The sequence below is a fragment of the Microtus oregoni genome, unplaced genomic scaffold (genome assembly GCF_018167655.1).
Source record: "Microtus oregoni isolate MIOR12 unplaced genomic scaffold, Mior012 000007F_ref0000211, whole genome shotgun sequence".
Classification (NCBI taxonomy): domain Eukaryota; kingdom Metazoa; phylum Chordata; class Mammalia; order Rodentia; family Cricetidae; genus Microtus; species Microtus oregoni.
Window position 1 is genome coordinate 12,562,073 of NW_024543066.1, and position 22,988 is coordinate 12,585,060.

Sequence of the window (22,988 nt, forward strand, 5' to 3'; positions counted from 1 at the left end):
TAAAGATATCCTTACATTCTACATGGGAAGGCAGCAAGCCCATGACCTTGGCCTAAACAAAACTGTGCTCTAGCTGACTAAGTTAATTTAGGCTGCATGTCCCAAAAGATGTCCTTAAAGGACAGCCAGAAAAATATCAAAAGAAAAGAGACAGAAAAGAAAAAGTAACATATCTTTTCATGTCCTTTTCAAGTAAAAAAATTCAATACAGAGAAGAGCACAAGGAAGAGAAAATTCAAAGGACCCTCAAGAATTATTTAAGTTTCAGATGCTTTCTGGCTGACAACTCATTCCTGCCTTCTCACAGACCTTTACAAGCATTTGGACTTCTACTGTCCAGTGTGCTCTCTCGTTGTCCAGGTCTGCAGAGTCCCAGGTCAGAACTGAAGGACTCATCCAGAGTTCTAATAACTCCATGAATATAACAAATTTTAACTATGTGTGTGGGAACTCCGGACCTAGCTGGAATGAGAAGTGTTCTAAACAAGACTACAGCCTCAGGCAAACTCCACAGCTTAAAGAGCAAGTTCTGAAAGCCAGACTCAGTGGCGTACACCTAGAAAGACAACCCCTGGAATATGGAAGCAGGAGATGAAGAGTTTAAGACCACACCCTCAGGACAACAAGTTCTAGGCCAGCCTGGACCTGTGATCCTATCTCAAAAATACAATCAAAGTAAACACAAACAGCTTCCCTGCTAAGAAAAAAGAACACAAGCAGTTTGGAAAGAAATAAATCATTACTAAAAACAAAACAAAACAAAAATCTAACTATTAAAAAGTAGAAATTGTGGGTAGGGAAACAGCTCAGTCAGTAAAGTGCTTACCTTGCACCTGAGCTCAATCCCCAGCACCCATGGGAAAAAAAAACAAAAACAAAAAAAACGGCATAGTGGCACACATACAACCTTAGCCAGAAGGAGGCAGAGACAGGAGGACCTCGAGCTCTTTGGACAGTCAGACCACCTTACTTAGTGAATTTCAGGCATATGAGAGACCCTGTCTCAAGAAATAAGGTGAATGGTGCCGAGAGGCTGAGATTCTCCATTGTTTAAGTTAAATTTTCCTGGGCATCTGAAATCCTTCTTGGGGAGACATGCTAAGGATGCAGGACCTCATGGATACTAGGCACTGCACCCCAACCCTCATGACATATTTATGTTTGCAAAATCTGACAAGCCAATGTGAGACAGAACTGAGTGCCATGCTAAGTATGCCCCTGCCATGTCCACTGGGCTCATCAGAGCAAAAAGACGAATCAGAGATTCAGAACGGCAGCTCATTTAAAGCTCTAGCTAATCTCAGAGACTTACCACTGGGGTCTTTCCTGAGGAGGGTGTTCATGACCGTGGCGTGCAGTTTCACACTGGACCAATCCTTCACGATCAGTCCCAGTGCCTGGAAGCGCTCCAGCATGCGATCAACTAGTTCCTGCAGCCTGGAGAGGTTGAGACACCGAAATCTTAGTGAACTCAATCCAGCCACCAACTGAACACATATACAGCTTGTTTGTTTGTGAGTCAGGTCTCACTGTGTAGCCCTGGCTAGCCTAGAACTCACTATGTGGACCAGACTGGCCTCAGACTCAAGAGATCAGTCTGCCTTTGCTGGGATTTAAATATGTGCACCACCACACCTGGCAGGATCATGAGTGTGAGGCAAACATGAGACACACTCGACTTCCAAGGCAGCCCAGGTCACAAAACAAGACCTTGGGGAATGGCATATGGAGGAAAAGAGATATCTCTACAATGCAATATGGTTTTACGGTGATCGACTCTGCATGGAAACAGATTTCAGCATGTTTTTGAAGGATTAATAAAGATTCACAGACAAAACCAGGAAAAGAAGGGTACTCCAAGCAAAAAAAATGCAGAACATGCAAGACCCTAACGATGTGGGGTCACAGCAGACGGCAGCCTGCTGGTTTCTGGACACACCCTGGAGAGAGTAAGAAGGGCTGGCTATGAAGCAGTAAGGTCAAACCAAAGAGAGTCAAACTTTTAACAGGGAATACTATGACCCAATGTAGGGATAAGTCCCGCCCCTTAGGGGGCGTGTTCGCCTCGGGCTAATGTTTGCCTATAAATTTGGCGAGCGTGCTCCCAGCTGTGTCTTCTTCTGCTTTCCTGGTCTCCGTGGGAACGGTGGTTCTGTAAGTCTATTTCGACATTAAAGCTGTATATATATTTTTACAATCTGTCTACATTCGTTTACGCCGTTACAACCCAATTCCATTTCTGACCCCTGACTCTGGCAAGGAGAAAGTGTTTCCAAAGTGGAGATCAGAAGGAAAAAGGGCAGTGGCACAGGACAGACTAGGTGGCTTCTTCCCTGGAGAAAGACTAACAGACAATGCCTTGGCCATTGCACTGAGCATTCTGTATCTACTAAGCTACTTCATCCTCAGTACACATTATTACCCTAATTTACCAATGAAGGAGCTAAGCGAAAGGAAGTTATGGGACCTGGGAAAGTTATGCAGCTACTGAGTGGCAGATCCAAACTTTCTTGCTCCCACTATTGCTCAGGGGTATAGTGGTGTGCTCAGTGTGCTAGGCCCAAGACTGAATTCCAGCGCTCACACAGTTTTCTATTAATTTAAATGTCTTTCCTTTTCTTATCTTTGTGTGTGTGTGTGTGTGTGTGTGTGTGTGTGTGTGAGAGAGAGAGAGAGAGAGAGAGAGAGAGAGAGAGACTGAGTAAACAAGCCAAGTGTGCCCACGTGCGACAGTGCAGATGTGCATGGGGGTCGGAGGTCAGCTTGTGCAAGTCAGTTCTCTCCTACCGCCACATTGCTTCTGGGGACTGACCCCAGGCTGTCAGACTTGGCCCCAAGCACCTTTACCCACTGAACCATCGCACAAGCCCTTTTTCTAATTTTTTAGTTAGTTTGCAGAATAAAGGGTTTCCTTATGACATTTTCCTATGCACATATCCTCCTCTTTGTAATAGTCATCCTCCTGCTACCTTCCCTTACCTCTCTCCCCCAATCCATTTTAACTAATAAAAATTTTAAAATGAGTTTTCAAAAATCAGAGCAGGTCAGTGTGCCTTCAGAGACCACTCTCTTCAGGACCCCACTATGAATGAGGAAATGATGAGGCCCACACTCTGGAGGCAACAAGCAGGAACTCTGAAGAGCTCAATGAGAAAGCGGTGCCCATTTTGACACACATGACAGCGGTAAGGAGAGGAGGCAAGTGAAGATGGCCCCCCAGACCTGGAGATGGTGACCAGCCAGGTCACTAACCCAACAGGCAGCTATGAAGAATCCTCTGCTCACTATCGTCAGGGGATAGAGCTGGTGCTGTGCCACTTAAATTGAGTGGCATGAGATTTCAGGTCTGAAAGACAGTTCAGGCATGTATGTCCAAGAAGAGACAGAAATACAAGTCTGAAGTTCAACCTAGGACTGTAGGACTATTCAGCGTCCTTTAGCCAGATATGGAGACAAATGCACTTGGAAGATAAAGGCAGGAGGTCAAGGTCCTCCTGAGCTACATACAGCACTACTAGCCAGTACAGAGCTAGACACTAGCCAGCCTGGGTGACACAGACCCTAAGAGAGTTGTGAAAGCACAGCACAGGTGCGGCATGGAAGGGGTATAAAGAGCATACCAAGAGAAAGCTATGGACAGCCTTCTGGGACACTTCCCTATGGAAATGGTGGAGAAGGAACTGGAAGACAGCTAATTGGAACTGTACAATTAGCACAGGCAGAACCGGGGGCACCTGTAGCAAAGCAGTTTTGGTGGCACACCAGAGACAGAAGAAGTCTTATGACAAAGAACAAAGGAAGAATCAGACAGGGAGGAAGCAAGGCACACCAGTCTCTTAAGGCACTGGGAGGAAAGGAAGGAGAAGGGCTAGTCTTCGGCAGGCCGCAAGAAGCAGGGCAGGCTTCTAAGAAGCCAGGAACTGAGGAACTAAAAGCATGCCACCCAAAACAGATAAATGTGAAGTCTCGGGGTTTAGTTGCTACTACTGAGGTGGGAGTGGGGGAAGATGTGCCTCCATAATTGTTCTCTTAAACTCTTTCCTTTTTACAAAAATAACATGCGCATTAAGAAACTAGGAAAATGCAGAAAAGCATAAAAAGAAAAAAAAGCCTCACAAACACTTCCGTGTCTATCTGTGGATGGTTAGGTGACAGCATCAGACAAAGAAGAGAGACACCCTGGGCTACAGAGTAAGCCGCAAAGGGCCTTGGGTGACTCCCAGGGAGAAGAGGTAAGAGCTGGGACTGAAGTAGGGGACGAGGACAAAAAGCTGAGAGTCCTCAGTGCCTCTGGCTTTCAGCTGAATAAATAAATGACCTACATAAGTATCCAATGTTTAGGGAGCATATACTATAAGCCACAAATTATTCAAGAAAATGCTACATCTAGAAAACTGAGTGGCACATGCTCTCCAGCATCACCTGACCACTTCTTTGAGGGAAAGGATGGAGGACAAGAAACACAGACAGACAATTGACACAGACAAGGAATCAAGCTCATGTCCAGGAAAGGTACACAGGATTGCAGGACACAAGGTAGAAGTGTTAACTTGGTGTCAGGATGGAAGAACCTGAATACCAGACTGAGAGTTATTAATTCAAAGATTCGAGATGATAGGCAATTTTACTGCAGAGAGGCCCTATGGCACATAGTATTTCTGAGTATCTGGGCACACTGACATGACAGTGGGGATCTCAGGCCACCATATCAGAAGAGCTGCAGAAAAAGCTCAGTTGGCAGTACGTTGGGTTCAATGCCAACAGAAACAAAACAAAACAAACAAACAAAACCACAACTAAATTTGGTAGTTTCTGCCTTTACTCTCAGCACTCAGGAAGTGGAGATAGGTAGGAGGTCAGAAGTTCAAGGCCAGCCCTGGACTATATGAGAACCTGGCTGAAAAAAGAACTGCAGGATAGTGTAATGCAATTCTATTTGTTTAAAATAATAGACACAGACAATGACTCTTGGCAATTTTTACTCTGGGAAGGAAAACAAAGGTGGCAAGTTAATTTTTACTTAATTCATCTGTTTAAAAAGAAAAGTTTGGCTGTGAAAGGAGAGGGCAACTTATATGCAATGATACCGAGATGCGTAGTTTTAAATTTTAACCTCACAACATATAAATACAACTCTCCCATTTGCCAATTCTCAATAACTAGACTATATCCACTTCTTTTTTGTTTTACTTTTATTTTAAAATTGCATTAATTTATTTAATTATAAACATGAACATACACAGGTGTGAGTTCAGAGAATAACTCGAGAAGCTGGTTCTCTTCTTTCCCCACATAGGTCTTAGGGATCAAACTCAGGTCCTTCAGTTGGTGGCAGGACCTAGAACCCACAGTGTAGCTGAGAATGACCCTGAATTCCACCTTGGCCTTCCTCCTGCATGCAGTTACTACAGAATGCACCACGGTGCCCAGCAAATCCTTTCAAGCATGTATTTGGACACTGTTTTTAAATCTGACAGGAATATTACAGATTTTCTACTCTGAGTTCACTGCTGTATTCCGATATAAACTAGCTTAGTCATCTCTCTACCCTCCACTCTAAGAGAAATGCCAAATCAAGCAGATTTTACTTTTTGCATCCAATTATTGATTCCCACTGCCACTGCTCTAATTTGGGCCATCTTGCTTCTCCCAGACTATTTTAATGGCTTCAAACACCCTGCTACTGCTCCTACTGTAACGGCCCTTAAGTATCCTGCTCCTATTCCTATTATAATGGCTCCTGCCCCTGGCTCTCCCTTTCAGTTATGCAGTAAATGACCGACTTGTTTTAAATTCATACAGAACCACATGTGACAATGTGGCATCTATAAAGAATACTGTCTGTACATGACTGATGTGGGATGCCCTTCTGTATGCTGAGAATATATCTTATTACCATTGGTTAATAAAGAAGCTGAATTGGCCAATAGTCAGACAGAATAGAGCCAGGTGGGAAATCCAAGCAGAAAGACAGGGAGAATGGCGGAGTCAGGGAAATGCCAGCAGCCACCAGGGGAACAAGATGTGAGGTAACAAGCCACAAGCCTCATGTAAAATATAGAATAATAGTAATGGATTAATTTAAGTTGTAAGAGCTATTTAATAATAAGCCTGAGCTAATAGGCCAAACAGTTTGCAATTAATATTAAACCTCAGAGTGGTTATTTTGGAACTGGAGGGTGGGAGAGAAAGCTCTAGTTACACAAGACCCACACAAGACCCAGTCAGCCCCATTCTAGCTTAAAGGGTAAGGTTTCAGGAGTCCCAACTCTAACTGAGGAGCCTTGGACAGATGATGGCCACTAGGGAAGGAAGAGTCAGAGTTCTTTAAGAGTATAACTAACAATAGGTTGACCATGGTTCAGTGGATGGCCCTACACCCAGGAGTCTATGGGCAGCATAAACTGGACTATTGGGTTATTTTTAAGAAAAGGGATGAAAGAGAGAAGGCTCACTAGTTAAGAGCACTGGCTGCTTTTTCAGAGGACCCAGGTTCAATTTCCAGCTCCTACATGGAGACGTACAACCATCTCTAACTCCAGTTCTATGGGCTCTGACTCTTTCTTCAGGTATCTGAGGGCACCAGGCACACATGTAGTATATAGACATACATGCAGGCAAAACACCCACATGCATTAGTTATAAAAAAAAAATTTAAGCATTTAAAAAGTGCACATGAAGTAGGGGGAGGGGAGTACCTGGAAGGAATAAAGGGGAGAGATGGGGGATGGATATGATCCAAATACACTGTACAAAATTCTCAAAGGACTAATAATAAAAATTTTTAAGGTTTATTTATTTATTATCTATACAGTGTTCTTTCTGCATGTATGCCTACAGGCCAGAAGAGGGCACCAGACCTCATTACAGATGGTTGTGAGTCACCATGTGGTTGCTGGGAATTGAACTCAGGACCTTTGGAAGAGCAGCCAGTGCTCTTAACCGATGAGCCCTCTCTCCAGCCCCATAATAAAAATGTTTTTAAATGCTATCTGTGGTGGTTTGAATAGGAATGGCTCCCATAGACTCACAGATTTCAATGTTTGTCATTAGGGAAGGGCATTACTTGAGAGGGATTGGAAGGTATGGCCCTGATGGAGGAAGACTGTCACTGGTGGGCTTGAGGTTTCAGAAGTCCACGCCAGGCCCAGCGGCTCTATCTTCCTGCTGCCATCTGATCTGGATGTTGAACTCTCAGCTACCATGTTCACTGTGTGCTGCCATGCTCCCCATGAGGATAGTGGACTAAACCTCTGAAAATCTAAGCAAACTCCAATTAAATGCTTTCCTTTATGAGAGCTGCTGTGCTCATGGTGTCTCTTCACAGCAACAGAACACGGATTAAGACAATATCTATTATTGAATACACAAGTATTTTACAGTTTATGATTTCCTACCAAAAGCTCTTGCACATGTTTTGTCACATATTCCTAATTATCTTATAATTTGTTGAATAATGAGTACACAGTTTTTTAACTTTTAAATGATGTTTTCTGTTGGCTAACAACTGCAATTATTACATTGACTTTATACAAAAATAAAACAAACAAACAAAATCTCACTATGTAGCCCTAACCAGCCCAAGGATTCCTTAATATGCTTAAGTTTTAGTGAGAGACCCTGTCTCAAAAGTTAATTAATTAATTAATGAGTAGAGAACAATAGAGAAAGAAACCTTCTGTGCAAATGCAGACACACACACACACTTTGCTTCTGTATCAATTAGATTAGAAACCCTCTGTGCAAGTGCAGACACACACACACACTACTTCTGTATCAATTAGATTAGAAACCCTCTGTGCAAGTGCAGACACACACACACACTTTACTTCTGTATCAATTAGATTAGAAACCCTCTGTGCAAGTGCAGACACACACACACTTTACTTCTGTATCAATTAGATTAGAAACCCTCTGTGCAAGTGCAGACACACACACACACACTTTACTTCTGTATCAATTAGCACAGCCCTCCAAACTTCCTTGCACAAAGGAGACATTCCAGAGAATTTATAAGTTGACTTAAACAAGAGCTTTAGAATACATATGTCTCTTTAAAAGTGTACATTTGGGAAGGGGGAATTTATAAATCCTGAAATAACACACTCACTCTTATTGTGATGAGAAATAGACAATGAAAGGTCAATATTGAGCAGTAAAAGAGATGGGAATGACTCAAAAACGTTCTCGATTGATCATGTCAGTGAACTCAATGACAGTTCACCTTCAATTCACAACTTTGACAAAGGAAGTGCACCAAACGTGTAAGAGCCAGCTTTGTGGGGAAGTTATGATGAACTGGCCTCTGAGACCTGAGCTCTCCATTAGTGAGCGGACAGATCGAATGTGAGAACTGCTTCAAAAGAAATTCAGTTCAATGGGACTTATTTCTTCCATTCTTAAACCTGTTATCCTTTGCACGTGAAAACCTACAGCACTCAGGGTCTCAGCAGCAGGACAAAGGGCAAACACCAGGGAAAACACTCAAGGCTCTCAGTAACTCCATCATCCTTTCTTAGCTCTTCTCTGCTGCTCTCTGAGCCACCAAGAACACAGTAAACCAAACTGTCTCTGTCACGTGTGCCTTAAAACAGAGCTGAAGCACAGATGAGGAAATTTTCATTACTGTGTAGAATCACACATTATAATCTCAAGTAATTCTCCATCTGCCTCCTTGTTACCTGCGTACCTACCAGTCAGCATAGATTTGTCTCAAAGCAGTGAGCTGCAAGTGTGTGTCTGCACACCACCCTCTACTCCGTACAAATATTGCAAAGAGCACACGAAGGAAATATGAGCATATGTGTGTAGCGCTGGGGACCAAACCCACGCCTCGAGCATATTACGTGTGAGCTGTGCCACAGTTCCACCCTGGCCTGACACATTAATGCTAACCAAAACTTAAATATACTTTCCCCAGAAAGGATGGTCTTGAGTGACAAGTCTGAAGAGATAAGAATCTAGACTACAGATTCTCCTGGTGGGTGTATTCTGTGAAGTCAGTCCTGAGACATTGGGAGGGGGTCATGACATCAAAACTATTTTTTAAATTTAATTTTTTTTTTTTTCGAGATAGGGTTTCTCTGTAGCTTTTGGTTCCTGTCCTGGAACTAGCTCTTCTAGACCAGGCTGGCCTCGAACTCACAGAGATCCACCTGCCTCTGCCTCCCAAGTGCTGGGATTAAAGGCGTGTGCCACCACTGCCCGGCTTTAAATTTAATTTTTATGCGTGTGCCACCACTGCCCGGCTTTAAATTTAATTTTTATCAGTGTGGGGAGTTGTGTGTGGCACACATGTGGCGGTCACCTGACAACTCTCTCTGAAGTCATCCTCCTTCCACCTTTACATGAACTCAGGTTGCCAGGCTTAAACATCAAGCACCTGGACCAACCGAGCCACTGGGCTGCCCTCAAGACCAGTCCTTTTTTTTTTAATATTTATTTATTTATTATGTATACAATATTCTGTCTGTGTGTGTGCCTGCAGGCCAGAAGAGGGCACCAAACGTGTAAGAGCCAGCTTTGTGGGGAAAATGGTTGTGAGCCACCATGTAGTTGCTGGGAATTGAACTCAGGACCTTTGGAAGAGCAGGCAGTGCTCTTAACCGCTGAGCCATCTCTCCAGCCCTCAAGACCAGTCTTGAAGCACTAGCTGGAGCACAGCTGTAGCGGAACATATGCCGAGCATGGCATACAGCATACGCTGCTGTTTTTACCAGATGACGTTTGTAATCATGGTGCAAAAGCAGTGGTGTAGCCCAGAACAGACACATGACCCTAAAATCCTAGCACTTAGCAGGCTGAGGCAGGAGGATTGAAAGCTGAGGGCCAGCCTGGGCTAAGCAGTGAACCACTGTCTCTAACTAGTGAAGAAAGCAACAGCATGTAGAACTGCTGCCCCCTCAGCCGGGGACGGTGGTGGCATCTGAGTGGAACCAGTAACAGTCTTCATTAAACATTTGAAAACTGCAACTCAGCTATCCTTGATGAAGCAGAAAATGATAAAGCTTTATTGTCTGCTCCTTGAGCACACAGCCTTTTAAAACACTTGTCGTGAAATTGACATTACATATGAAGCACTTGGCCTGCACACCTAAGCAGACAGCTGTCTGGAAGAACTGGGCACTACGCCAGTTTCTGTTTACTTGCAAGAACACTTAAGAGAACAGTGACAGGCAAATTGTAGCTGATCAGACTTGGCCATGTGGTAGATATTTCCTTTTTATTTTATCTTTTCTGTTATTGCTTTTGTCTTCTGAGACAGGACCTCATTATGTATGCTTGCCTGTCCTGGAACTCATTATGTAGACCAGGCTGGCCTCAAAATCTCAAAGATCTGCCTGCCTCTGCCTCCTGAGTGTTAGGATTAAGGAAGTGTGTCACCACAACTGACTTTGGAGGTATTAGTCTTTACAAAGAACTTACAGGAAAACAACTGTCAGCACTTTCTGCCAGAAACAAGATTTACGTTTTCAGACGAAAGGTAGAAATTTTAAGAATGCATAGATAGCCGGGCGGTGGTGGCGCACGCCTTTAATCCCAGCACTTGGGAGGCAGAGGCAGGTGGATCTCTGTGAGTTCGAGACCAGCCTGGTCTACAGAGCTAGTTCCAGGACAGGCTCCAAAACCACAGAGAAACCCTGTCTCGAAAAACCAAAAAAAAAAAAAAAAAAAAAAAAAGAATGTATAGATAGCAGCTATCATGGGCTTCACGACTTCACAGGGCTTAAATATTTTGATAACATTGGCAGTGGCATTAGCACATATTTTAAAAACAGTAGCATAATAAAATGTAACAGCCTTTAGAAGACTTTTATAATTCAACAAAACACTATTCAAAAGGAGGTAGAATTTTTATTTGTTTTGCTAAGACAAGGTTTCATGTAGCCCAGGCTAACCTGACATTCACAAAATAAAAATATTAAAAAGATGACTCCGTGAGTAGAGGAGCCTGTTGTTGGCTGCCACGCCTGAACCCCTTGGGTTTGATCCCTGGGACCCACACAGTAGACAGAGAGAACTGACTCCTGCAAACCCTATCTCAAAAAAACAAACAAAAATGCTAACAACAGTACTTGGTATGTGTTAACATCATCCAAATATCAGAGACTGGTTACTGTTTTAATTTTTATGATTAATACAGCTACAACCCTCTTAGAAATTCTCCACTTATAATTCAGGCTATTTCTTTTATCTTTCTTTTTTTAAAGTATTTTTTACATTTATTTATGGGGGGGAGCATGTGTGTGGAGGTCTGAGAACGAATTTGCAGGAGTCAGTTCCCGGCTGGCCTCGAACTCAGAGATCCACTTGTCTCTGCCTCCCAAGTGCTGGAATTACAGGCCTGTGTCATCATGACTGTCTTGTTCCTAACATTTTATGTAGTTTAATCTTAATAATTCCATGACAGTAAGATTTTTTTATCCCCATTTTTGTCTTGGTATTCACCAAATCACTATCACATCACCTGTGAAACCCATCCTACAAACCTTCCTTCCTGCCTCCTGATACACTGAAAAACACACAATCCATTTCCATTTAAAAAATTGGCTGATATAATCAACATCCACTATTCAAAGAGTCTTTTAGGTGAACAATCTGACACTTCTTCCCACAACCAACTCTTCTCTGAATGTGTTAGCGTACTTGCTTTAATGAACAAAGAGCCAGGCATGTTGGTATACACACGTAATCCTAGTACTTGGAAGGCTGAGACAGAAAGGTTATGAGTTTGAGATGATGCCCTGAAAGCCTAGAAGGCCTCCAAACTTTTAGAAGCTTCTTAATTTAAATATGTACACATTAAAAACTTGCCTGTTGGAGCCATCTTTCATGTGGACTTTGGCATAAAGAACATCCACCATACCAGGATCATCGTTCATGTACTCAATCCCCTCCATCTCTACTTCTAGGGGTTTGCCACCAGTAATGTCGCTGCCAAAGAAGACAACATTAGATTTTCACAGCTGTGTAAGCAAAAAAGACTGCAGTGTTGTGAACAATGGTTAATATGCATAGTCAAACAGCACAAGAACAGACCTGTGGGTTCTAGCTGTCCTTCTAATTTCGAGTTACTAAATGTTCAATGCCCTCAACTGCAAAATACAGGAGAGTGTTTTCAGCACCACACCATGTTCCAGTTCTCACTGACAAGCTCTAAGACAGAGCCAAGGGATGACATGATTGCAACAACATCCTACTGTGCTGGCCCTTCTCTCTTCATTATTTCGACAAGAGGCGAGTGCTCACTAGATGTGCACACCAATAACACCCCTCAGGACCACCTGTCCACATGATGAAAAGCCTCCACACTCACCTGTGCTAGCAGGTCCCTTTCTAGGCAATGGCAGTACAGCCAATCATAGCTGCTGAACCAAGTCACTGTTTGGGGGTTTTATTTTTAGGTGTTTGTTCGGTGTGTGTTTTTAAAGCAATGCTTGAGAAATGTTTAAGAAAGAGTTTTAGTATAGAGTGAGGCACAGGCATTAAAGGAGAAAGGGAGAAAGAGGGGCAGGCAGGCCTAGAAAACAATCGCATATCATGTTTATATCAGGTTTTTGTTTTTTTTTTTTTTTTTTTTTTTTTGGTTTTTCGAGACAGGGTTTCTCTGTAGCTTTGGAAGCTCTTCTGGAACTTGCTCTGTAGACCAGGCTGACCTCAAACTCACAGAGATCTGATGTGGGATTCCCCTCTGTATGCTGTGATTACCATTGATTGAGAAATAAACTGCTTTGGACCTATAGCAGGGCATAACAGAGGTAGGTGGGGAAAACTAAACTGAGTTCTGGGAGAATGAAGGCAGAGTCAGAGAGACGCCATGTAGCCCCACTGAAGACAGATGCTGGAATCTTTACCCGGTAAGCCACGGCCTCGTGTTAATACACAGATTAATGGAGATAGGCTAGTTTAAGATGTAAGAGTTAGCCAGAAATACACTTAAGTTATTGGACAAAGAGTATTGCAAATAATATAGTTTCTTTGTGATTATTTTGGGGCTGAGCAGCCAGGAACAAACAACAGTTCTCCTACAACAGAGATCCACCTGCCTCTGCCTCCCGAGTGCTGGGATTAAAGGTGTGTGTCACCACTGCCCAGCTTCAACCCCTTAATCTTAAAGGTGGATGATGACTGAAGATCTGTTCTTCACAGATTCTCTCCTGCTGAGCTGGGATGCAGACCCTGCCTCTCCAGGGACTTAGAGTCTCAACTTATTTGACCTAAGGGAGCATGAGAAGGTCCAGCTTTGGAAACTGAAAAACTGTCATTTAATGGAAACCAGAATATTCCCACTATTGTGTTTTCATCCCAGATCCCTCTCACAGACATATACGCCACCTAGAAAGAGCTTCCTGCCCATCGAAAGCCAGGAAAGCTCCACTCACTATATAGTGTTCCCTAAGTATCATATGGCTAGGCCCCATCTCTCTCCTTTTATATCTCTAGCCTTATATAAAACATGTTATCTCTAGTCAACACCGAATAAATACCCCACCCTCTGGAGAAAGCTGCTCTGGACAACGCTGGGAGGAATGTAGTCATGGGCTCTTCTGGGCTCTATTGGGAGCCCTGAGACCTGCTCCTTAAGTCGGCTTTGCACCTTAACTCTCCATGGTAAACTACTTGACTGTCAAGCTACTTCACAACTTCCTCCATTTGCCGCTTACAAGCTCCGCATGTTATGATTATCAAGCTGGATTTAGCTGGGATGACCTTCCTCCTTTAGGAGTTTATCCAAGTGTCCCACCAAGGCCTCCAACATTCAGAAGATCCTTAGGTGGGAACTTTCCTACAGAATTACCTTCCAAGTGAGAGATGTTAGAGATCAGGAGAGTTACCACCACTGGGGTACTCTTTACACCTGCCAGACAGGCAGACTAGGTTTGTGGTACAGTCTCTGCAAAGACTGGGAGGCTGGAGGAGGCCAGCATGAGGTGCAGTCTCTGCAGAGACTGGGTGTCTAGACAGAGGAGGCCAGCATGGGGCACTGAGGACAGCTGAGGTGCCACCTTCACCCATGTGCCAGGCTGCAGGCTGTGGACAGGATGGGCTTGCAGCCATGCTCCAAGCACCATGAGATCATCCTAAATAAGAAGGTAGCTTGTACAGGCAAGAAAAGATGGTGAGCTGAGACTATACTCAACCACCCAACCAACATTTATGGCCCTGCTTAGAAGTCTCCCTGGGGGCAGTGCTTAAGATAAAGTAGAACATTTCAAAACATCCCAGCTCACAGTAAGCCTGAAACCTAATCAGATATAGTATGTCTCCATTCCAAGTACTGATCAGGAAATTCAGTACTGATTAGGAATATGAAGGTGGCCATTCTATTCAGTCCAAGTACATGCAAGACAATTTGTTTCAACAATCATCTTTATACTAACTGCACCACACACACTATTTTTTTAGGAGATACGGTTTCAATGGGCAGAGAAAGAACGCACTTTTAATCCCAGCACTTAAGAGGCAAAGGTAGGCAGATTTCTTTGAGCTGGAGGCTAGCCTGGTCTAGATAGCAAGTCCTAGGTCAGTCGGAGTTACATGGTGAGACCCTGTCTCAAAAACAAAAACATAAAAGAAAGGGTATTATCAAGTTGCCCAGGCTGACCCAATTTCTGGACTAAAACAATCTTCTTGCTTTAATCTTCCAGTTGGAACCAGAAGTATATGCTGTTCCTAGTTTTCCTTATGCTTTTAAAATTAACCCTGGTGAGTTGGTTTAGCAGGTGTACATGCAAGTCTAATGTCTTCAGTTTGATCCCTGGAACTCATGTAAAAAAAGCCAGATGCACTGGCCTACATCTGTAATCCCAGCATTCTTATGGCAAGATGGGAGAGGGAGCAGGAGAATCACCCAAAAGCTCCACTCACTGGCCCTGGCCTGAAGTACTGGCATAACAGAAGCGACCCTAATAAGACTCCCGCAAGCTGCCATCTGACCTCCACAAGCATGCCATGGGACACAGACCCCATAGTCACACACACACACACACAGAGAGAGAGAGAGAGAGAGAGAGAGAGAGAGAGTCATAAACAATAAAAAAGCTGAAAAAAATTTAAAACTAACCCTGCATGGCTAGATCAGCACTACCATGTTTTAACTAGGTTATATTTAATGCCACATGTAAGAGCCACGTGGACCTTTTTACCCCATGCAGAGTTTGTTAGATATGCTGCTCATCATCATTATATTAATATTGACATGATTAAGTTTGCATGGACTGGGAGCCCAAATTCTCTCCTAAAACCTATCACACTGTGTTTTGTTGTCTTGTGAGACAGCTCACAAGAGTATGTGGCTCTGGATGCAGTCCACGCTGTCTTAGGAGTATGTAGCTCAGGCTGGCTTGAACCTGAGGCAAACTTAATCTCCCAAGAACCGACATTACAGGCGTGAGTCACTATGCAGACTGTTCTACTGGTTTTTATCAGATAATAACTAAGTTTCTCCCTCTCACTGTCTTTTCCTTAGTGTTGAGGACTTGAAATCCTTGGAATGAGATGGGGTACCAAGAACAAGAGCTAGATCAATGTAACAGGCTCCCAAGCTTACTTATGAGCAGAAATGGAAGAAGCACCTGCAAACTACCCACAGATTTATCAAGAAAGAGATTAAAGAGCTTAAAAGAAAAATCCAATGGCTTGCCTGATAAATGTCTTTGTCTTGGTAGCTTAAAGGTGACCTCAGGTGCAATAATTAGAAATTAGCATCTGTCCACAGCTCAGTTCTCTTCCCCAGCCCTGTCCCTCTTAGGTTTACTTGTTGAAGCCCTCATCTGTGAGGGACTCTCCGGCTTCAGGAGACAGATGCTGGCACTGACGGGGGGCCACTGCTCTGTTTCTGTCCTACATCCCACAGAGAAAAGTCACAAGGGACACATTTGAGCATCAACGTTTCCTCAGCATTGAATAATTCATTCAAAATCTACTGAGTTGAGTTGCATGAGCCTTAAGTTTAAGAATTTCAACATATCTGGGTTCAGGGTAGACAACACCCTTTAGTGTCAAAGGACCTCCAGATCTCAACTCCCCACATCCTTCAAATACCCACACAGCACTACATTTTTATCAAATCCCAAAATAATTCAAGTTTGTTTTAATATTCCAACTTGAAATGTCAGCACATTAAGCTATGGCACAGTCTACATGGCTCCTCTTAGTTCCAGTGTTTCCCTTTGCACATCTTATTTCGGGATCTTTACAGCAGAGCAGGCCCAGGTTAGAAATTCCATTACACACTGGCACACTTCCTAAGGGTACCACTGCTTTTTTTTTTTTTTTTACCACTTTTTCTGAGGGCAAAAGGTAAACCTAAGTGAAAAGCAAAAGACAATTTCCTCACCAGAGTTGAATACGATTTTTTGAAGTGACATCTCATCATTAGGGGAAACACTCTAGACACCTGACCCTCATCTGACACCGCAGAAGTAAGCTTGCACTGTAGATGTTTTAAACAAGCACACACAGCACAGAGGGGCAGGAGAAGAGGGCTGGGAGTACAGGGGAGGGGAGCTTGCTTTATTTGACTTGCTGGTCTCCAATCTTCCCAGCTTTTTGAAAAGAGCATCTTCAAACATCTTTCTGCATGCACTGCAGATTTCTGGCAGGGCAACTTTGCCCTATTTCAAAAGCTTTGCTGAATTTGAAAAACTACAATTACCATTTCCATCCTGTCATGTCGGAGTCTTAGAACTATTAGGATTGTTCTTTATTCCCAGTGCACACTGATTCTGACAGGCTTCCAGGCTCCGATTTAAACTAAATACACAAAAGGGATGAACTCGGCTAGGTCTGCCCATAGCTTAGGATTAAACCTCAGCGATGAAAACCTGTGACCTGATTTTCTTAAGGCAAGAAGAACAAATACTTGGCTACATAATATTTTATCTAACTCTAATATTTTTTTCTTCTTAGCAGGATTATCCCACTGTCAGCCAGGAAAATGTAGATACTTTCAGTTTAGTTTAGCAAAAAGAGAATTGAGAATATAATGAAGAGTAAGACCGTTAAATATTTTTTTACCAAGAAAACTGCATCTATCTAATGATGAACACCAAACTATTTTGAGTTTTAAGTAAGATTAAAAAAAAAAAGCAAAAAAACAGAAAAGGCAAAGGATGTCTGTGAGTTCAAGGCCAGCCTGTTCTACATAGTGAGTTCCAGGTTAGCCAGGGCTACATAGTGAGGCCCTGTTTCAAATAAATAAATAAATAAATAAGAAGAAGGAAACAGATAACTGGCCCCTGAACAAAGCAATGTAGAGACCTATATATAACACAGAGAAAACCTTCAGATCTTTTTGTCCTATTCTGCCCAGTGAGTCAGGTGACCCATTTCCTTTTTTTGGGACAGGGTTGTTTCTCTATGTAGTTCTGGCTGTCTGGAACTCACTCTTAAGATGTTGGCCTCAAATTCAGAAATCTGCCTGCCTCTGCCTCCAGAGGTGTACGCCACCACGCCCAGCTTAGGTGACCCATTTCTACAGAGCCATGTTAGAGTAGCACGGCACCTGTACATAATAAGGGGATTTTTAAATAAAGATTGTGTGTGTGTGTGTGTGTGTGTGTGTGTGTGTAGAGGAAGCCCTGAGTAAATGAAGTCCTGAGTAAGTGTGTGCTATTGACATGTCAGGGACCCCAGTGTTTCAATGTCATGGTGAAATTCCCTGGGCAAGGCTGAGAGGGATGCTAAGCCTTCTTTTGGTCTGAATGCTGTGTGTAGAAAAGGACTACCGGGCCCCCCTTCCCCCCCCTCCCCAGATGTTTATGGTCTGAAGACTGCTCCCTTATAGAGACTGCTCCTACCAAGACAGGGTAAACCTGCTTCCTTGTTAAGTTGTACACAATAGCCCTGCCTTCTTGTTTATTGGTATGTAATAACCCCTCTTCAGCTGTACGCAATACCTCACCATTTAACTACATATAATGAATGTGCTGAGCTTCAAGGTACTATGGCTTCTCCGCCAGGGAGCCCAGCCCACACAATCCCAGTTTTTCTGTATGCATGGATGGCTTATTGTCTATCATTTCTTCATTTCCTCGTCATTCCCGGGCAGGGTTCCCAGATCAAAGCTGTGCAAAGGTTCAGGACCTATCTCCCTGGAATTCTCTAAAATCTAGTGAGTGAGTTAGTTTCCTAATTTCTCTTTATCCATCTTAAGGAAAAAGAGAGGAAAGGATACTTTTGGGTCCTGACTTCAAGATGACAAAACACAGAAGAAACAATGGCTGTGCCAAAAAATGTCATAGCCATCTCCTCGCAATGCATGCTCAAGGGCATTAAGAACTTCCTGATTCAGAACACTGTCGCGGCCACTGCATCAGGACACTTCCGAAGCAAGTGTCTCCCATGTTTTTGTGCTTCTCTATGCCAAGCTATATTACTCTGTGAGCTGTGCTATTCGTAGCAAGGTGGTCAGGGATTGATCTCACAAAGCCTGGAAGGACAGAATACCCAACCTCAACTTAGACCTGCTGGTGCTACCTCACCACCCCCACAAACCCCATGAAAAGAGCTGGCTTCAAAGGGGAGGAGAAAAACGTCTGAGAAAGATAAAGTAGAGACTATAAAGAGAGAGGAGAGGAGGCTCTTTGAAGTGATGCTTCGATGTTAGATATATGTGTAAATTAAATTTTTACAGTTAAAAAAAATAAGTAACAACTCAGCCTGGCCTGAGAAAGTCCCTGAGTTGATTTTTTTTTTGGGGGCGGGGGGTGAATGGGGTCTTATTATGTAACTCTTGCTGGCCTGGAACTTGCTATATACTTGCTATATAAACCAGGCTAGTCTCAAACCTCACCTCCCGAGTGCTGGGATGAAAGGAGTACACCACCAAGCCTGGCTTGATATTCTTATTGACTAAAATAAAAAATAAATATTTACTTCTTTATTGTTTTTATTTTTTTATTTGAGGGAAGTAGGACTGTTTGATTGTTCAAGACAAGGTCTCATGAAGCCCACACTTTCTTTCAACTAGCTTATGTAGTCAGGGATAACCTTGAACTCCTTATACCCATCTCCATCCCCAAATCTTGACCTCATAGACGCATGCCACCATACCACATTAGGCGGATCTTGGCATTCCTGAGGTAGTCTTGTGAGTGAGGTGGGCTCAGATTTAGGGTTTTCTGCCTGAGCCTCCTGGAACTACATGTGTACATCAACACAGTCGCCTTCCTCCTCTTATTTTAACTTTAGCCAGGTGCAGTGGTTACGCCTATAATCCCAGTACTCAGGAAGCTAAGGCTGGATTTGCTTGAGCCTCAGAGTCTGAGACTATCCTAGGCAACATAAAATCCCAGCTACTCAAGAGGCTGAGGCAGGCGACTGAGGTAATACAGTAAGACCATATTATTTAAGTAAATAAAAGAAGACATGGAGGAAGAGGAGGAGAGGGAGAAGAAACGGGAAAGGGGGGAGAAGGGAGGAGAGGAACATTACATCCTTTCCTAAGGGATGCTGCAGTTCTGTCTGAGCAACTGTGATAGGCCCTCTAAAAGAACCAGGTCCCACTATCTTTCATGTCTTGGTTAAGGGGCTTGATAATAGGGAACCAATCTGATTAGAGATGGATTCGATCAAGTCGGAGGCCTTAGAAGCCAACTGCTTGTCCTACTGTGGTCACAGACAGAGGTGACAACTGAAGGTCAGAGAAGTGCAGCATTAGAATTAATGTGGAAAAGGGGCCATAAACACTACAAAGGATTACAGCTCTGCCCAGACTGACTTCAGTCCAGTGAAACCATATATGTCTCCTGACAGACCAGTGAGATGGCTCAGCAGATAAAGGTACTGACAGCCAAGTCTGAACCTGGGTTTGATCCCTGGAACTGCATGGCGGAAGGAAAGAACTGACTTCTGCAAGCTGTCCTCAGACATCCACATGTGTGTCATGGCATGTGTATATATTCTCCTTATAAATAAACAAATGAATAAACAAACAACAAAATTCCCAGGTCATCCAGCTCTCTCATCTAAAAACAAGTCTGTGGTACTGAAGACCCCAGCCTAGGCTGCCCTCCCTCCCCTTTCCTGACCCACAGATGGCAAACCACAATGGTTGTGTGTTGTCTGAAGCCACTGAAGTTGTAGTAATATGCTACTCTGGATCAAACAATGGGCTATTCTGCTTAAGAACAAAATTTGCCTATCAATTAGTACAATTTAAAAACTATAAATGCATACTTTAAGTCAATTTTCAAACTTTCAGTTGATAGTCCAATGTTAAGTACTACAAATAAACGAGTCAGCGCTGGAGAGATGACTCAGCAGCTAAGAACACTGTGCTTGCAGAGGACCAAGCTTTGTCTCCTAGCACCTACATGGTGGCTCACAATCATCTGTCACTCCAGGTCCAGGGTCTCTGATACCTTCTGACTTTTGTAGGTACTAGGCACATACAAAGTGCACATACGCACATGTAAGCAAAACACTCACACCCATAAAACAGACAGATCTCACATGTGCTTTAACAAGTGAGTCACGATTTGATTCCCATGTCACCTAGCGCCCTCATCTGAAAACAAGCCTGTGATAAGGAAGACACCAGCATGGCTGCCTCCCTCCCGTGGCTGCCCTTACGTACTTGATGAACTCCTCTTTACAACGCTGCAGGATCTCACACGTCTGCTGGATCTCTTGCTCACTTAAAAGCACCAACATTCCAATAGTTAGATGAAGCTTTTTGGGATTCTGAAAAATGGAGCTGTCAACCCCACGATCCTGTTGTTAGCAGAAGAGAAACAAGAAACTTAGCTCATATTGAAACAAATGGCAAGAATAATCATGGCAAAGCCAGTGTGGTAGAGCGCCCCTTTAATCCCAGCATTCAGGAGATGTGTAAGCAGGTGGATCTCTGTACTACAAGACAGCCTGGTCTACATAGGAAGTTCTGGGCCAGCTAGAGTTACATAGAGACTCATCTCAAAAACAAACAAAAATATATAACCAGGGTAAGTGGGTTTAACCTGTAATCTCAGCAATGAGAAGGCTGAGGCAGGAGGATATCTGCAAATGCTAGGACAGACTGACTACATAGTGAAACATATCTCAAAAAGAATGGCTGGAGAGATGGCTTAGTGGTTAACAACACCTGGCTGCTCCTCCAGAAGGCCCAGTTTCAATCCCCAGCATACACAACTTGCTCACACCAGCTATAACTCCAGTCCCAGGGGATCTAATACCCTCTTCTGGTCTCCATGGGCAATGAACACATGTGATACACAGCTATACATGCAGGCAAAACACCCATATATATAAATAAGTAAATAAAATGTTCAAATATATAGTAGTATATATACATTCATATATATTCCTATATAATCACATACACACAAGCTAGGCATGGGGAGGCAGAAACAGGCAGATCTCAATGAGTTCAAGGCCAACCTGGTCTACATAGCAAATGCCAGGTCAGCCAAGGCTATAGAGTGAGACTGTCTCAAAACACAAAACAAAACCCAGAAATAAGTGGCATAAATATAAATGAGAACATGAAAATAAACCCATATACACAGGGAATGTCTACAGACAGGAAGAGCAAAGGTGGAGCCTAATCATATTAACTTAAAATGGCTCAGTGACTTACACATAAAGTTAAGCCACAAGCAGGGCAGTGGGTGTGCACATCTTTAATCCCAGTACTCAGGAGGCAGAGGCAGGCTGATCTCTGCAAGTTTGAGGCCAGCCTGGTCTACACAGTGAGCTCCAGGACAGGTCCCAAAGTTACAGAGAAACCCTGTCTCAAAAAAACCAAAAAAGTTAAGCCATAAATCTTTGAGATGATAAATAAAATGATTTTCCTATGACCCCAAGTTTGGCAATGGGTTCTTAGATATGACAGTAAAAACATAAACAAAGAAACAGGTAAACAGAACCAATTTACTGCATTAGTAGTAAGGAAGAGAAAGAAAGACAAGCGTGGTGGTGCACCTGTAACCCAGTGCTGAGGAGGCTAAGGCAAGAGGATCATGAGTTCAAAGACAACCTAGGCTACACAGCGAGGCAAAAGAAGCAACGAAAGAAACAAAGGGGAGATGGAGAGAAAAGGAGAGGAGAGGGAAATAACAGAAAGAAGAGAGGGAAGAGGAGAGAAGGAGAAGCAAAGGGAGAAGAGGGGAAAGGAGGGAAAAAAGGGGAGAGAAGAGAGGCAGAGAGGGAGGGGGAGGAGATAAGAAGAAAAGAGAGGCAGAGGAAGGAGGGGAGGAAAAAAGAGCAGAGAAGAAGGGGAGGGAGGAGAGAAGAGGGAGAGGGGAGCAAAGGAGAAGAGAAAGTGGAAGAAAGAGGAGAGTTTATAGAATGGGAGAGATATCTGCATTATTTGTTAAAGATAAAAATATCTAAAATAGGGGCTGGGTAGATGACTCAGAGGTTAAGAGCACAGCCTGTTCTTCCAGTGGTCCTGAGTCCAATTCTCAGCAACCACATGGTGGCTCACAACCATCTATAATGAGATCTGGCGCCCTCTTCTGGTGACATACATGCAGACAGAACACTGTATATGAAACAAATAAATCTTTTTTTAAAATCTAAAATATATAACTCTTGAAATAAAAAAAAGTACAATCTAATCTTTAAAATAGAGAAGACCGTTAGATAGTGGTGGCATACACCTTCAATTCCAGCACTCAGAAGGCAAAGGCAGGCAGGATCTCTGAATTCAAAGCCAGTCTGGTCTACAGAGCAAATTCCAGAACAGCCAAGGCTGCACAGAGAAACTCTGTCTCAAAAAAACAAAACATAACATAAAAACAAGAAGTTAAAAAAACAAGAGACTATTTAGATGGGTGTCTTCCCAAAGAGCTGTAATAACAATACACAAAGATCTTCACCATCATTAATAATTTAGGTAAATGAAGAGCGAGCCACAATGAGGTACTGACTCTCAAAATAATGGAGAAGTAAAAAAAAAAAAAAAAAAAAAAAAAAAGATACTGACAAGGTTGCCAGAAATTGCAACCTCAGACAATGCCAGGAAAGTAAAATAATTCAGT

The 22,988-nt window shown here is 43.1% G+C and overlaps 1 protein-coding gene across 8 annotated transcripts in view; it reads right to left on the reverse strand.

Moving 5' to 3' along the window:
- The window catches only part of Ascc1 (activating signal cointegrator 1 complex subunit 1), a 91,637-nt gene that overhangs the window by 33,721 nt on the left and 34,928 nt on the right, over nt 1-22,988 (reverse strand). For 5 of the 8 annotated variants that reach the window (XM_041655696.1, XM_041655693.1, XM_041655699.1 and 2 more), the window contains 3 exons: nt 20,582-20,718; nt 11,815-11,934; nt 1,313-1,437 (listed from right to left, as the gene is read on the reverse strand). In XM_041655696.1, the coding sequence (XP_041511630.1) occupies nt 1,313-1,437; nt 11,815-11,934; nt 20,582-20,718 (382 nt within the window). The remainder of the gene's footprint in view (nt 1-1,312; nt 1,438-11,814; nt 11,935-20,581; nt 20,719-22,988) is intronic. The other 3 variants (XM_041655698.1, XM_041655697.1, XM_041655701.1) reach the window with 1 other exon arrangement.